At 37.7% G+C, this 16,260-nt stretch overlaps 1 protein-coding gene across 1 annotated transcript; it reads right to left on the reverse strand.

Moving 5' to 3' along the window:
- Window positions 1-808: 808 nt before the first annotated feature.
- LOC139151472 (xaa-Arg dipeptidase-like) lies at window positions 809-7,756 on the reverse strand. The gene is made up of 6 exons (XM_070724295.1): window positions 6,781-7,756; window positions 5,439-5,590; window positions 2,923-3,065; window positions 2,426-2,580; window positions 1,537-1,777; window positions 809-1,185 (listed from the first exon to the last, which is right to left on the reverse strand). Exons 1-6 carry the CDS (start codon window positions 7,156-7,158, stop codon window positions 1,040-1,042), a joined length of 1,215 nt encoding a protein of 404 aa, XP_070580396.1. The 5' UTR covers window positions 7,159-7,756; the 3' UTR covers window positions 809-1,039.
- Between the last annotated feature and the right edge of the window lie 8,504 nt (window positions 7,757-16,260).

A 16,260-nucleotide genomic window follows, 5' to 3' on the forward strand; every position in this document is an offset into this window, starting at 1 on the left:
GAAATTCGGGCGAATCACTCATTGTGCCATGCAATATCTGGAGAAAAAATTTGTAAATATCATAAAGTATGAAAAATTTGCGTGTCGTGATTCTGACCGCACTTCCAAAGATCTAATAGGTGATTTGTAATCTCTAACCTTTGGGCTTGATTTATAGTCATTAAGTACATGAAAAAGCATTTTTCGACAGGGAAAATCAATCAATAAATAAATAAAGAAGGAAAGTTTAGATGACTGGGTAAGAGAAAGTGTAATCAGATCTACACCTCACTCATTTTACACCTGCAAATCAATGAAAATGGTAAACCACAAAGAAACAGGAGTGTCTCACTATCTGATCTGTTGAATCTTTTGTTCAGAGTGGGTGCATTTCAAGGGATAGTCTATAAGAAAATGATGTCTTTAATATGGAAATTTTCTAGAAAATGATCGAATAATATAATCCATTTCTCCAAAGGTTCTCCCTAGCATATACAGCGGAAGTTGATAGCGCCACTCAAAAGTGATATTAAGTGGGTCGTTGGAGATTTAACCTGTTATTGGTCACTGAATGTCCAATAGGCGCATGGCCAGTGCATCTTCCGCTCGCACGGGTCCGTGACTTCGACTACAGTCTCTAAACTGCCCTGTGAGGGATCCACCTACTATATCGTCCGAGGGAAGTAAGACGGACCTTCAAAATTTGGTGCACCAATGTGATTTCGAGGAGCATCCAGCTGCCCGAACAAGACACCTTGACAAGCGAAGATGATGCCAGTGAAGATGCAGAGTGATTTTTGTTGCATTGACCAAAAAACGTAATACTAAGTAAATGCCGTTTCAGTTTATTGAAAAGTTTCCCTGGCTGTAAAGCAAAATTCATTTTAAATCGCTTCACTTATTGACAAAACACAGAATGAAAGGTAAACAAACTATTGTGACGTCAGGCGATTGCCATTTACTTTCTGCCGATAAATTGAAATTCAGGATATTCATATCTGTTAAGAAAACCGACAATTCATGCGAGTTATTCTTTGATGGCAGACAGCTTTATTTGTCCTCATTTGCCTTTGTTCTTTTTCATATCCTCTTCAAAACCTTCTCTGATCTGTTTCATAATGTCTTCACCTTGGAAGAAGACGTCCAGAACTGTCATAGCCATGGCCTTGGCTTGGACCAGGGTTGGATCTTGAGCTTCCGATGCCCCTTAATATGTAACCATACAAGACAAAGTGAATTTTTTCAAACATTGTGTTCAGCATGTTCACCCAATAAGTATTTTTCCCAGTATGTACGTAAAATAGAAATGTTCTTTCTCAGACAATTTTCACTGCGACCTGAAATTGTCACTGCGAAACACTATGCTGTAGCTCGGCAGAAATGCGTCAACACTGAGGGCAGCCATGTCAAATGAAAACACGATCGTGATAGCCAGTTTTGTTTACAACATCGATTTCGATTTCGAAAATGATGTTACATATATCATAATCATGATCGGGCAAATCGAACGCGCCCTAGTGCTGTCTTTAACTGACCAGCGAGGGCGCTATGAATTACCTGTAGCATCTGTGAAACCACGAGAGTGATTCACGGCATGTGTCTTGAGTCCGAACATAGGATGAATGCCAGGCACTTCGTAGGTTACATTGCCCATATCGGTTGACCCCGTCGACATTTTAGCAACTTCTGATTCTGGCATGAAGTTCACCCCAAGGCTTTCAGCATTATCGACAAAGAGCTTGACCAGAGGTTTATTGTGGACGACATTGGAGTAGCCACAGTGATATGTGTATTCCATCTGTTGGGTGACATGTACAGGGATGCTTTAAAGTTCAGGATATCAGCTTCTGATATACTGTATGGGATAACCTACCATCATGCTATAGAAATGCTGGTAATTATTATGAATATGGCAACCTTGAAAAACTATAACTTCCCTTATCCCATGTATTAACTTGTCAAATTCATGACCTAACAAGTATCAACTGGAAGAATAATACATGTACGTATGTGCACACCCACTCACAATTATAATATACACATGTGCATATGGACGTGTATAGTGAACATATAAACAGTTATTTATCTACAGTCTACACACCTTCTACATGTATATTTGTTTCTTTTCGAGATGTAGGCCTATTGATCATTTTTGCAGTCATTCCTGATGGACAATTATGAGCTGTCTCCTCTGTATTACTCATCAAGCCATTTTCACCCGTGAATTGATCCAAATTTGTGTACTGAACTTGATTTAATTATCATTAGTAGCAGTTACTATTATCTGATTTTCCCTTTGCTAAAACTTAACTGATGTATAGTCTTTCAGCGCGGTACGTGGAAACGAAATAAGTTTGTTTTTGGTATACGGAAGAAAATACCGAAAAATTATGTCAAAGGAACACGTTGAAACCAGAAGAACAGCGTGTTTCATAACAGTACTGACCGTGCACCCAGTGGCCTTGGCAGCTCCCTCAGCACATGCCAATGCTCTTTCTTTCAGTTCTGACAACTCTACTTCTGTCGGCGTTCTCAGCTGATAGTTCACTACTGTCTTCTCAGGGATGATGTTTGGCTTGGCGCCTCCATTTGATATGATGCCTGGTGTCATAAAGATCAGAAAGACAATTACAATAGCCTGACATGTTATTTAATCTCGTTATTGCATCTTTTTTTCCTTACGATGGCCATGGTCTTTTAAAAAGTGCGACAGAGGATCCTAGGAATGTCAGCGTTTGTGTTCAAAAATCTGTATGCCATTGTGAACAGTGATCATGAAGAAAGCGCGAGTTTAAAAAATTGCAGCTCTCTATCACATTTGCAAACAAGTGGGCAAATGTACGAATAAAGTGTGCAGCAAGTATATCATTGTATCCAAACAATATTATTCACAGATGCAAACACTGAAAACCCACAATACCATGAAGCAGAGGACTTAACTACCGTGGATTCTCCATGTTGATTTCACCTGCTGTCGCATCACAGACATGCCTTGATAGAACATGACAGCAGCGTCCAGGGCGTTGACCCCTTCCCATGGTGCATAGGCTGCGTGCGATGCCTTGCCGTGGAATGTCACATCAAACCTATCAGAAAGGCAAATTGAAATTATCACGAAGTTCGTCAAATCATTTACGATGAAAGGAAAAAGTCATCATTCTATTGAACGCAGTGAACGGTAATGTCCCGGTCAGTAGCTGTAGGCTAGCTTCTGATAATGAATGCAATAGTAGCGCACAACTATATCGTGCTATCACAATACAATCTTATAGGCCTAAAGCTTATTAAGGTAGTATGCACCTCGAAAGTGAAAGACTTAAACTTTTGCTCTAACTTTCCTCAAAGAATCTTTCACCATTCTCTTTCAAAACAAAGAATAAAATAGGGGGTCACCGTGCAAATTTTGGCACTAGAGAAACAAATTACCCAAGATTTACCGATATTAGAAATTCAAAATGGCCGCCATCCCTGTGTTTACTCTATGCAGAAAAATAAAAATTTTCGAATTTCGAAAAACTAAGCCGATGAAAAGTTTTATTTCACCAAGAGCTTTAAAATGAACCCCCACATGTGGTATGTCAGAAGAGAATTGTAAAAGTTTGAGAGTCCGAATGTCTGTCCCTGAGGTATGTTCTACCTTAAGCTTACATACGTCAGATAATTAACAAGAAGAGCAGATATAGACAAGACAAAACTACGTAGTCAAGTATACTAAAGAAATATGTCTAGTCTTTCAAATTCAATAAGTGGGACAGGTGTTTCGAAAACACATCCAGACCAACACGTAGCACCTGCCACATGCAGTCAGTCTCAAGTCTCGATAGCAAATGGTCAAACTTTAAGTAAAATCACACATTAATGACAGCTGTAATCATTTGCCCTGTAGACATACTATATTCATTCAACAGTCCGGCAATATCTGCCATTCAAGTATTTGAGTGAAGACAGGTCGCTTCCTGTCGTAACCCTGATCTAAACGATTGCAAAACAGGGAAGTTTGTGTATCTCCGAGAATTTGGCCAATACGATGCATGCTTTTGCGTAGAAAATACGTTAGAAAACGTATATACATCTTAAACTGGCGAAAATGCAAGGCTGCTGTTAATGCGTGGGACATGAATGAAAAAAAAAATTCCTATTGACACGGAACTGTCAATTTCTAGAAATATATATTATACGAAACAGGGGAAGCCGGTTCTGCCGTTACCCTTTTCTCTAATGGTTCTACTCGAAATAAAAAGGACGCGATGCGTTCTACAGACTCAGTACGCCGAAATAATCACCTGATGCCGGTACAAACAAACCCACATGTGTACTAACGCGTATGGAAATACACGTAGGTCTATGCGCGTTTGCGCACATGGCTTTGTTTGTACCGTGGTCGATTCGAATTCCGGGTTTGGCCTATTGGTAGACCAGTCCATAAAGGTGTTCTTGAATTTGTAACAGAAATGGCATCATCGATGTACCTTAAGGTACTTCGCGCCTCGAAAGTGAAAGACTTAAACTTTTGCTCAAACTTTCTCGGGAAATCTTTCACCATTCTCTTTCAAAATCGAGAATAAAGATCGGGGGTCACCGTGCAAATTTTTGTACTAGAAAAATAATTACCCAAGATTTACCGATATTTGAAATTGAAAATAGCCGCCATCCTTGTGTTAACTCTATAAAGAAAAATAAAATTTTTGAATTTCAAAAAACTAAGCCGGTGAAAAGTTTTCTCACACCAAGAGCTTTAAAATGAACCCCCACAAGTGATAGATCAGAAAAGAATTGTAAAAGTTTGAAAGGCCTAATATCTGTTCCGAGGCGCATTCTACCTTAAGGTCAAGTGAATGCTTTTGCGGTAATCCTTATTTCTAGGCCCAAATATATTCTACTTTTTACGGCTAAAATAAAAAGTCTGAAAGTGCGGAAGGACAATTGTTTCCAATATTAAATGATTCCTTTAGTTTGTTTGAATGTGTACCCTTCAGATTCAGTGAATATGCTATCAATGAAAGATTCGTGTGTTTTCATTGTGTCATCATTTGAATACAAACCCTTCACATGCAAATGGCATCAGCATGGCCGTTGGTGAAATGCGTTTTATTGAAACATGTCACCCAGTACTTGTAACGGCATGAACCGTTTCTTTGTAGAAAACAGCTTGACGCGCTTCATAAGGTACTGTGGTTTACTTGGTAAAATGAAATGTGTTCTCTGTGACGCTTGGACTTTTTTTATAAATATTAAGTGTTTTGAGATGTTTTGTAGAGTATGTGGCACCATTTTACAAGTGGTATAGCCACAAACTGATGACGTCAAATCGCCGTACACAATACACAGTACCATAATTACAAGGCGTCTGTGTTTTGTGTACGGCGATTCGACGTCATCAGTTTGTGGCTATACCACTTGTAAAATGTGCCAAAATCTCTGACAGTTTACATGGATAAATGTATCGACAGACTATGTACCGTTCGATCGCAAGAAACGGCATTGAAGAAATGAAATGTGAATTCATGGGATGAACCATCATGGCAAGGTCAACGTCCTTGAATGCCCCTGCATCTATCAGTTTGATCTTTCCGCCGCCTCCTTCTTCAGCTGGTGTCCCCAACACAGTCAGCTGTAGACAAGAAGAGACGGTCACTGTAAATTTGCATAAATCCATATATGGTGAAAGATGCGTGATAGCCATATTACTGCTCATAGAATGTCGCAAGCACTGTAACAGGTGTTGGGGGCGCATGTTTTTTTTGTTAATTTGCCACCGAGGTTCAAATCAGTGATTTGCTATTATAGATATAGCTGAATGAATTATTTTAAAATCCATGATAGAATGGCTAGTCATTCAAGAATTAATAAAAATAATATTATTGCCAACACACGTTGTGGGGAGGGACATTGTCACATCCCAGACCGAATTTTACTCATAAAATTTTGAAAGGCTCATTGAAGAGTTATGTGATTTTACATGATATGCTATAAGTGGCATGTTAATGATTTAAAACATACACTAGACAAACAGGATCGTTGCGTTTGGCGTGAGGGGTTTTGCTCTTTTTAAGTATCGCGAGCAATCTCATACTACCGTGCAAAAATGTTGTCATGGAAACCGTGTATGTGTCAGATACTTAATTACCGTTCACATTTTGTTCGAAAACAGTATGTTATGAGAATTGTAAAGTTTAGAGGGAAGGGGTCGTGCCGTCTGTAGTTGTGCGTATGGGACAGTACAACGGGTATGTTACTATGCACGACATATCCCAACATCCCTTGTGGATATCCCAAATTTAAAATGACGGCTTTACCGCAACCGGTGACCGCGACCGAAGCAGCTTTATTTCACGCAACCAAAATTTATTTCGCAAAAATCTTGCAGTGATGAGAAAGCTACAAAACTGGTGAACCATGAACATGCATCAAATGCTGACTCGAATTTGCTCCTCATTTGCTAAACATTCATCACCAACTTCTGGGAAGAGGAAGAGTTTATCATCAAGAAAGTCGTGAAGCCGCTGACGGGACGACTCCCTTCCTTTAAACTCGAATCATAACTTCGTTGTCGAATTTTCGCACTTTCCAAACTTTTGACCAAGAGAGGGCGTTGTACATCAAATACAAGTAACAAGGACTATGATCGGAGGCGTAGCCATTTACAACACAATCAATCAATCACTTTATTGCTCGATATCACACTCGGGGAGTGCGATAACGCAAAAAGGGCAAAGTTCTGAGGTACACGATTACATGTTGTAAAACATTTTTACCGCGTTGACTTTCTTGTATAATATTTCGAAAACCTGGCAATTTTACCTTTCCCAATGGTCTTCCAGCCGCTTCCATGGCTGCTTTGATCCCTAATCCAGCACCAGCTCCAGCCTCTGCGATCAGATTGTGTCCACATGCATGGCCAATCTCTGGCAAGGCGTCATATTCACAGATCACACACGCGTTGATGCCACCATGTTCTTGGGAACCAAACGTCGCCCTGAAGGCAGTGTCCACTACAAACTTTCTCTCCACGTTGAAACCATTTTTCTCCAAAAAATCGGTCAAAACTTGATGGGCGTGGTATTCTTTATAACCCAGTTCTGGATTCTTCCATATTTCTTGACTCAGCGAATGCAGGTCAGTTGCGGCCTTATCAATGGCTTCGCAAGCTTTCTGCTTGGCACCTTCCCGGTCAGCCATATTTGCTGTACAGAAGCTAAATTGCTAATGCTACAGCTGCTGCTGCTTGTCCAACAGAAGACAGCTGTCGTTAAACTGATATGCCAGATAAAATGTATTAAATGTTGACATGTTTACCTGTATCATAGGGTCTATGCTTGTATCAACAGTGTACTCGAGTTTAACACGGTACCTGGAAGAAAATAACCATGAGTCAACCGAGGTAGTCAGCAGAGGAAAGCAACATACACCTATGTGTCAAAATATTAGCCCATATTCTTGACCGCTGAGTGACGTCAGTAGATGAAATGCACGTGAGCAAGGTGAATGAGAGATCAGACGATACAGAAGAGCGAATGATACAGAAATTGTCTTTAAAAAGCAGAACTAAAAGTTATGTCATTTATGTATGTTGAAACTTTGGATATTGGTTTGGTGCTTGAAAAATCTGAACTTCAATTATTTGTTTTCACCGCCCTGTGACGCAGAAACGACGTAAGAACCTGCAAGTACCCGGATGGCCCGCGGTCGAGAAGGTAGATAACTACAATGATTCTACGGGACGTGCACCGGCTTCTTCTATCGTGTTGGCTTACGGGGCACTCCGTTGTTCTGCATTCTTTGCACAAGAAAGTACATAAAGATTTATTTCACTTTGTAGTAAAAAACTTGCAATACAAATATACGTATACTGCCATAACGCTACGCAGCCACTGGACAGGTAATTAGTTCTCTGGAGAGGATGGCCAGGAGGTTGTCATGTAGTGGGTTTTTTTTTTTATTTCAAAATTTTCTTAATACTTATACTAATTTTTCGATATTTACGATATTTTCGGTTGACATATTTAACTTATTGTTTTTCAAAAAATCAGCATGGCTGATGATATATATACACTTTGTATTGGCAAGAATATCAAAAACATGTTTTGTGTGGTATAGGCCCATTTTTCAGTAAGCCTGCATTACGTAGCTTATAGGTTCTCAAATATCTATGAGACTTGATATTGAATCTTCAAATAATTAAAGTTTGAAAATGCTGCGCATCGTGAATGCTGCGTATCAAGTGTAGGTGGTGTTAACATTAAATCCATTGTTAAAACCATTGAGTAAAAATAATTTAGTAAAGTATCATATGCTTTCTGTTACATTGGGCTCCATTGTATAAGGTTTAGGCTAATTCATGTCTCAAAGGTAATAAATTTCCAAATTTCGATAACAAGGCTATTGAAATTGAACCATCGTATAAATAACCAGATATGAACTGTAAATGCTCACGTGTTTCATTATATATTGCAGTTATGTGTAAATTTGAACCTTTGCCACATGTTTGCAACTTCATTAAAAGTATTACGATCAACATAATGAACAATATTCACCACAGGTTAACTCTATAGGTCATTAAGTATTCAAATATGCAATTAGCTGAAACAGAAATAATTAATTTCCTTGACTGCTGTCACTGTATCACCTCTTTATATAGCAAGTGTGATTGCCTCTTGTCAAGTCCTTCAAACTAAATATTCCAAACTTTGAAAGCTCATTAGATATGCAAACTATAAATTAGCTGACATGAAAACTTAAGTGCGAAATGACTTCCAATATTGGTATAACCTGGTATAATCATCAATGTACATAGCATGTTATGCCAACTTTGATCAAATAAATCCAAGTATATATCCCTAATTAGGAAAGCTCATTAAATACACAAATTAGGAATTGGCTGAAGCAATAATCCTTAATGCCTTTCAATAATGTTAGCCTACATAATGGATCTTTAATGTACATAGCAAGTTTCATCAATTTTGGTCATGTAAATTCAAATATATATCCCTAATTTCAAAAATTCATTAAATATGCAAATTAGGAGCTGCATGAAGTAAAAATGCTTAATGACTTTCAATAACGTCGTATCATAGTATCTTTAATGTACATAGCAAGTTTCGTCAACTTTGGTCTAGTCAATTCAGATAAATACCCCTAATTAGGAAAGTTCATAAAATATGCAAATTAGGAATTGGCTGAAGTAAAAATGCTTAATGACATTTAATAATGTTCTATCATAGTATCTTTAATGTACATAGCAAGTTTCATCAATTTTGGTAATGTAAATTCAAATATATATCCTTAATTTCGAAAGGTCATTAAATATGCAAATTACGATTTGGATGAAATAAAAATTCTTAATGACTTTCAATAATGTAAATCATAGTACCTTCAATATGGATACCAAGTTTCATCAATTTTGATTGAGTAAATTCAGATATATATCCCTAATTAGGAAATTTCATTAAATATGCAAATTATCCATTATCTTTCACGTTACCCCTAATAACTTTCACAGCTGATACAGCTAAAATCATTAATTATGCAAATGAGCAAAAAGTAAGCAAGCCACATCCACCAAAAACTAATCAGCTCTTGCCATTTGCAAACTGAATCTATGTACCAGATTTGATTCTGATCTGATGAGCTGGTTTCGAGATATTGAGCACACAGACAGACACACACACAGACAGACAGACAGACGGACAGACAGACAGACAGACAGACACACAGACACACAGACAGACAGACATCGCTGCGACATATGCTCACGTGTGTCAACACGTGAGCAAAATTGTGCAATAAATGTGTTGTTCTAAACAGATCTTAACTTGATATAGATTTAGTATGGAGTAAAAAGAACTCAAGCTGTGTATCATTTGTTTTGCATTTATATGTAGGTCCATGTATAAGGTGTATACCAAGCTCAGACACAGCATGGCAAGAATCTGCCATTGCCCGCATAGACTTGCCAAAACAAGAAGCTCATAAGGCAGATCACACAAGTCCTTGTATTCTGATCACAGTATACTGGCTTCAGAGAGTGAAAACAATGGGGAAATCGCCTTCTTTTAGTTCACATGTTCACACACGTGAGCTAATGTCGCACTGCTGTCTGTCTGTCTCTCTCTCGCTCCTTGTCTGTGGGTGCGATATCTCAAGAAGGACTCTTTAGATCTGAATCAAATCTTGTACATAGATTCTGATTTGGAATGGCAAGAATTGATTAGTTCTTGGTTGGTGTGGCTTGAATATTTCATTCTTATTTGCATAATTAATGAGCTTAGGAAAAAACATAAACATTGGGAACGGCTGCTCAGAATTGGAGGAGATTTGCTACAAATGTTGATCACTCAAGGACTAAATACCTAGCTTCAGCCGTCAAAGATATAAAGGGGTGACATGAAAGTTAATCGGTTATTTGCATATTTGATGAACTTTCCTAATTAGGGATATGAATCTGAATTAGATTGGCCACAGTTGATAAAACTTGCCATTACCAAAGTTGATGAAACTTGCTTTGTACATTGAAGGTGCAATGATGTAACGTTATTGAAAATCATTAAGCATTTTTACTTCCGCCAATTACCAATTTGCATATTTAATGAACTTTCCTAATTCAGAAAATATATCTAGGTTAATATGATCAAAGTTGACGAAACTTGCTATGTATATTTGAAAAATGCTGATATAATAATCATGAAAGTTGTTTTAGCAGTTTTAAATAAGCATCACTAATTTGCATATTTAAAGAACTTTTGTAATTAGTGATATATCTAAATTGACCCGATCAAAGCTGACAGTACTTGTGATGGACACTGAAGATACTAAGGTAGAACATTGTTGAAAGTTATTTACCATATTTACCTCAGCTAATTACTAGTTTGCATATTTAACGAACTTTCAAAGTTGATGAAAACAACGTCCATAGAGTGCAAAAAAGATGTAAATGATCAGCTGATATGTTAAACTTGACATTTTTCCTCAACATTGTATGTGTACCAATATCACTTTTTGCAACTTTTTCAACATCATGTAGAAATGCTTTAATCTTATTGACAAAGCCTGTGTATAAATATGCAGCAGTGTTATGCGATATTGACACTTCGATATATAGCCGGATTTGAATGCAGCTGACAACAATCCAAGTGTACACAACACATACATGCAGATAGTGTTGCTAAGGTTTTGGAGTAATTGGTGGTCCTGAAACAAACCGTTTTGAATGTGACCCGAAAAAGACCGTTACACCATGCACCGGGGGAGGCGGTATAGGGGTACAGACGTTTAGCTTTGGCAAGAACACAATCTGGCATAAAAGTTTATTTCACGGTGCGTGAATACCAGATTTTTATTTGCAATGAGTTTCGTCTTTTCTGTAAATACCTAGCTTCAGTTGTCACGAGCTGTTGCATGTCAATCCAGGTGCTTGCATTGTTCCTTAACATCTCTCCAGCCTTGGACAGCTGTCATAAATGACAAGGATACTAATTTTTAATTTCGAGAAGGGTATCGACGTTGATCCGTAATCAAGTCTTGAAGACGAGGAAATGTATATGTGGTAACAGGATCCCAGTGCAATCGTATTTGACCGATCTTTAGCAACACTGAGACCTCACGGTTTGCAAAAGGTGTTCTATGCAGCGAAAGACATCAGCATTGTCTGAATTCCTAATAAACAACGCATTTGTTACATTTTGAACACATATTTATCATGAACACATAAGACTTTCATTGAGGACTAATTGTGCTTCCTTACTGGCAATTTTTTTATATGTTGTAAAAAACTTACTTAGACAAGAGAATTTGTCATTGGCAAAAATCATATGATTCAAATTTCGAGTTCATAGATGATGTCATGTTTCCAGACAACGCTATTTTCAGTTATTACCTTTCAAAACTCTATCCTCTTGCGTTGGAGCTAAACGGAACCAAAGCGTCAGTTGATTCTGCGCACTAGCCAGACGTTTTTGTTTCTACCTAATTTTATTTTATTTTCACTTATGCCACAATATGAATTTTTTGGCCGACAAGGAAGGATTTTTTGGTGATTCTTCAACTACTTCTCTGACAATCGCTCCTATTTTGTCTTGCGCCATGTTGTGTGAAATATCATACTACAGAATCCCTTACCGATGTATGTCTAGGGGATGCATTGAAACACTGAAAGAGTATTCGATAAATGTTTCAATTAAGTCCGTCAATGAGAATGGGGAGAACAAAATTTTCCCCACGCCTTTATGGGTGAGAGTATGAGATCAGGCACGATGTCACATACAATGATTTGAATAAGGATCAGTCATTGGAATCTATATCACCTTGTAAATGTCCCTAGTCTGGCATACTACGTGTACTATATAATGATATAATGATGAACATTTGAGTAGAGCTGGTGACAACTCCGCACTACTTTGGAGATGTATCATAGCAAATTTATTCTCTCTTCAATTTAGAAAATGTCATCACTAAGGTCTATTTGGGGAACCGCTGAGCAGACATCAGGAAGTACCAGATGTAACTCACTCAAAATTTGTTCTACATGTTAATGTGTGCCGTAAATCGTGATTATTCAAATTAACATGAAGGTCTGAGCAACCTTGATCCCTGCTGAGCACAACTGACAAAGCCTGCTAAACTTATCACTAAATTACCGTTATACGCACATACAACACGAGCGAGAGACATGACAAGCAAGAAACGGTGTTCTCTTTTTGGAGTGATTGGTAGTCCTGAAAAGAACAGCATGTTGTCGTACCGTACCGTGGGACACGTTTATCTTGTTCTATATATGTACCTACGACAACCATCAACGATCGGAGCGATCTTCAGGATCAGAAATAGTACAGTTAAGGTAAAGGGCGACGAATTCGGACGCGTACACGCTTTAGGGACCGTCTCAGATTGTCGCAGAAGTTCAAGAAACGAAATTTCTTCGTTTAGATCAAAACCCCTCCCCCCTCCCCCTAAACGAAACTTCAAAAGTGCGAAATGTTCATGTCTGCCTGAGAGTACAATGTTGCATTTTGCTATAGCTACTAAAGACGTATTCCCCTTGCCACATTACAATTAAAGTAATCGATCAGATATGAGTACTAACAGGGCATTTTACCGCATAAAAGTTTCATTTTATTTTACTTTCCCTTTTTGCATCTCCTGTGCTGTTCTTTGTCTTTGCGAACACGCAATTTGTACTTGGTAGGGGCGGTAAATAAGCGAAAAACTTTGACAAGGGGGCCCAGGCATGTTCAATCATATTAAAACGACTATGACCAGGTGCATAACAAGTGAGAATAAAGACATCTAGTGGTTAGAGCAGACGCTTATAAATAGCACATTTTTAAAAAAATGATACTTTTTGTCTTTGTATAATTTGATGAATGGATTGTTTAGGATACAATGTTCCTATCGGTAAATTGTGTTTGGGGCACAAACGAGAGGGAAACAGTTAGAAATTTGTTGGCACGAGTGTGCAGTTTTTCTTTAATTTAAAATAAACACACGAAAACTTGTGATCACAAAATAAAAGTGCGAAAGTGAAGTTCACTAATTGAATGGAGGTCAAACCCCCTCCCCCCCTAAACGAATAAATTTCGCTTTTTGAACTTCTGCGACAATCTGAGACGGTCCCTTAGAACGTTTCTGCGCAGATTTAACTCCAGCCTGTCGCAGATGGGTTACTTTGTAGCGCATGTATTTAACATCACCTGTCATTGTTGAAATTGCGCTTTTACCTAATTTTTTGACCCAGTCTCTTAGAAATACATGTGACCTATAACCTTGTCATATTTTGACCCCCTAAGAAACTGGTTTTTATTCAATATGAGCGAAAAATTTACATTTCTCATATCACCCATTCACCTGGAGATATTGTAAAAAGTAGCGTGGTGACACCCTTTTATTAAAAGTGTAAACTAAATGGTATTATGTCAGGATTTTATTCGCCAAGTTTGGTCAAAATGACACCATTCAAAGCGACAGGAAGAAAGTTCGAAAATTATGTAGTGATATAATTTCGATATCGTCATTTTGTAATCGATACTTATGTAAAAATTTCTTTACAAACATCATGAAAACTATACATTCGATAGATATGGATCTTGGTATTTATTAAAATTAATTCATTTGCTAAGCTTTTTATAATTGCTTTCTTTAGTTTAAGTGAATTATATCATTTTTATTTATTTCTAACGACGCCATTTTAACGTCCGTTTCCATGGAAACGAGCATGGTACCCCCATTTTTTATTTTATTTTTGCACTTGCACAACTTCCAAGAATATTTGTGCAAAGTTTCAAGAAAATGACACCACAACTTAATTTTGACGTAATTCGTAGTACTTCACCTTAAGTGCACAACCGGACTTGTAATTCAATGGAATGTGGGAGGGTATTGTTCCGTCATACTATTTTGTTCATAAACCATTGGGAAATTTAGAGATGACACTTGACATAGAGAACGTAATATCGAATATTCATGGTCAGTGTGGTGTCACATGAAGAAAAGAAAGCGCCATATACTGCAGAACAAGAAGGGTACATCAACTGGTCGTTCTAACTTAAGGAAACAGTCTACTGTGGCAAAGGGACAATGGTGGACTTGATCCAAGTCTGTGGATATATAAGTGTTAATAAAACAGAAAAAATTGAGGGGAATAAATTTTAGCAGACTGTCGCGTTAGTGGTAGGCTGTTTCGTACATCTTCGGGTGAACGCACTGGCCGGCCATGCTGCCGAGAAAAGCCAAGCGGTAGGGGCCAGTCTGGGACAATGGCAGCGGTGTGGAAAGTATACACCGGCAAGCTGGCACAGTGTTTTGGGGGCATTTCATTGCACTTCACTTAATTCTGTATACATCAAGGTCATAAATAGATGTGAAAACATGCATAGTGTCAAATGTCAAAGGTAACAAGGTGTGCAGCTGCCAAGGGCGAATTTACTAGTTGTAACATTGTAAAGGTCAAAGATCCATAACTTAGAATTATACGGTAAAGGTTAATTGTGCATAAATTATTTGAAACGTGATGGACGATAATAATTGGTCGTCGACAACTGCTCCAATTCTATCACATAGGTACATAAAACATTCTCAAACAAACATTCTCGATTACTGATAGGCATTGGGGGACTTTGACATTGACAAATGGATTCAAACACAAGCATCTTGTAACTATGCTCTTCCTCGAATATGCCTCATCTGTTTATGTTATCATTGGTGATCTGAACTTGGATATTAAAATTTTCAACAGAACTCTTGAATCACTTAAAATGGTGATCATTTTGTAACGTGGCATTCATTAAAACATTCGATGTTTCAACTTCATACCAACATACAATCTGGTAAGTTAAAAACAAGTCTTTGAGATATCATTCATCAAACTTCTTACTCAAACACGGTTCAAACTGACACAGCTGCACAGTGTGAGGCTATGATGCTACCTATTTTGTTAAGTATCAAACTGATGGAAAGGTATTCTATGCAGAGAAAGACATCATCATTATCCTTCAATTCCTGATTTACAACACATTTGTTAAATTTTGGAGAAATATTTATCATGAGCACATAGACATTTCTTCGAGGACTAATTGTGCTTCCTTCCTTGCAAATATTTCTTTATATTATTTGTGAAAAACATACTTGGGCAAAGGAACTTCTCATGGGCAAAAATCAGTTAATTCAAAGTTCGAGTACTTTGATGATGTCATGTCTTCAGACAACTCCTAATTCAGTGATTACCTTTCAAAACTTTATCCCCTGGCGTAGGAGCTAAAAGGAACCACAGAATTAGCTGATTCTGCGCCATATCCATACATTTTTGTTGCTACCCAATTTTCTTTTATATTTACTTATGCCACACAATATGTTTGTTTGACAATAGGGAAGGTTTGTTCGAGCGATTCCTCAACTTCTTCTCTGACAATCGTTCCCATTTGGTCCTGCGCTATGTGGTATGAAACACAATACTACAGCATCCCTTACCGATGTATGTCTAGGGATATCCGGCAAATGTTTCAATTCACTCAGTCCAAGGGAATAGGGAGGATAAAATTTCCTAAGCCAGTATTTTTCTATTGTCATGTTTCTCAATACACCGAGTAACACGTTAATCAATGTATGCGTTCTGATACAAATCCTTTTGCGTCACAAAAAAATGAAAATTCAAGAGCAATTGCATTTCGGCTAATTACTTATGTGCATATTTAACGAACTTAATATTTAACAAACTTTCCTAATTAGGGATAAATTTCTAAATTGACCAAAGTTGATGAATCTTGCTATGAACATTGAAGGTACTATGATGTG

Source organism: Ptychodera flava, chromosome 15, assembly GCF_041260155.1.
Source record: "Ptychodera flava strain L36383 chromosome 15, AS_Pfla_20210202, whole genome shotgun sequence".
Lineage (NCBI taxonomy): Eukaryota > Metazoa > Hemichordata > Enteropneusta > Ptychoderidae > Ptychodera > Ptychodera flava.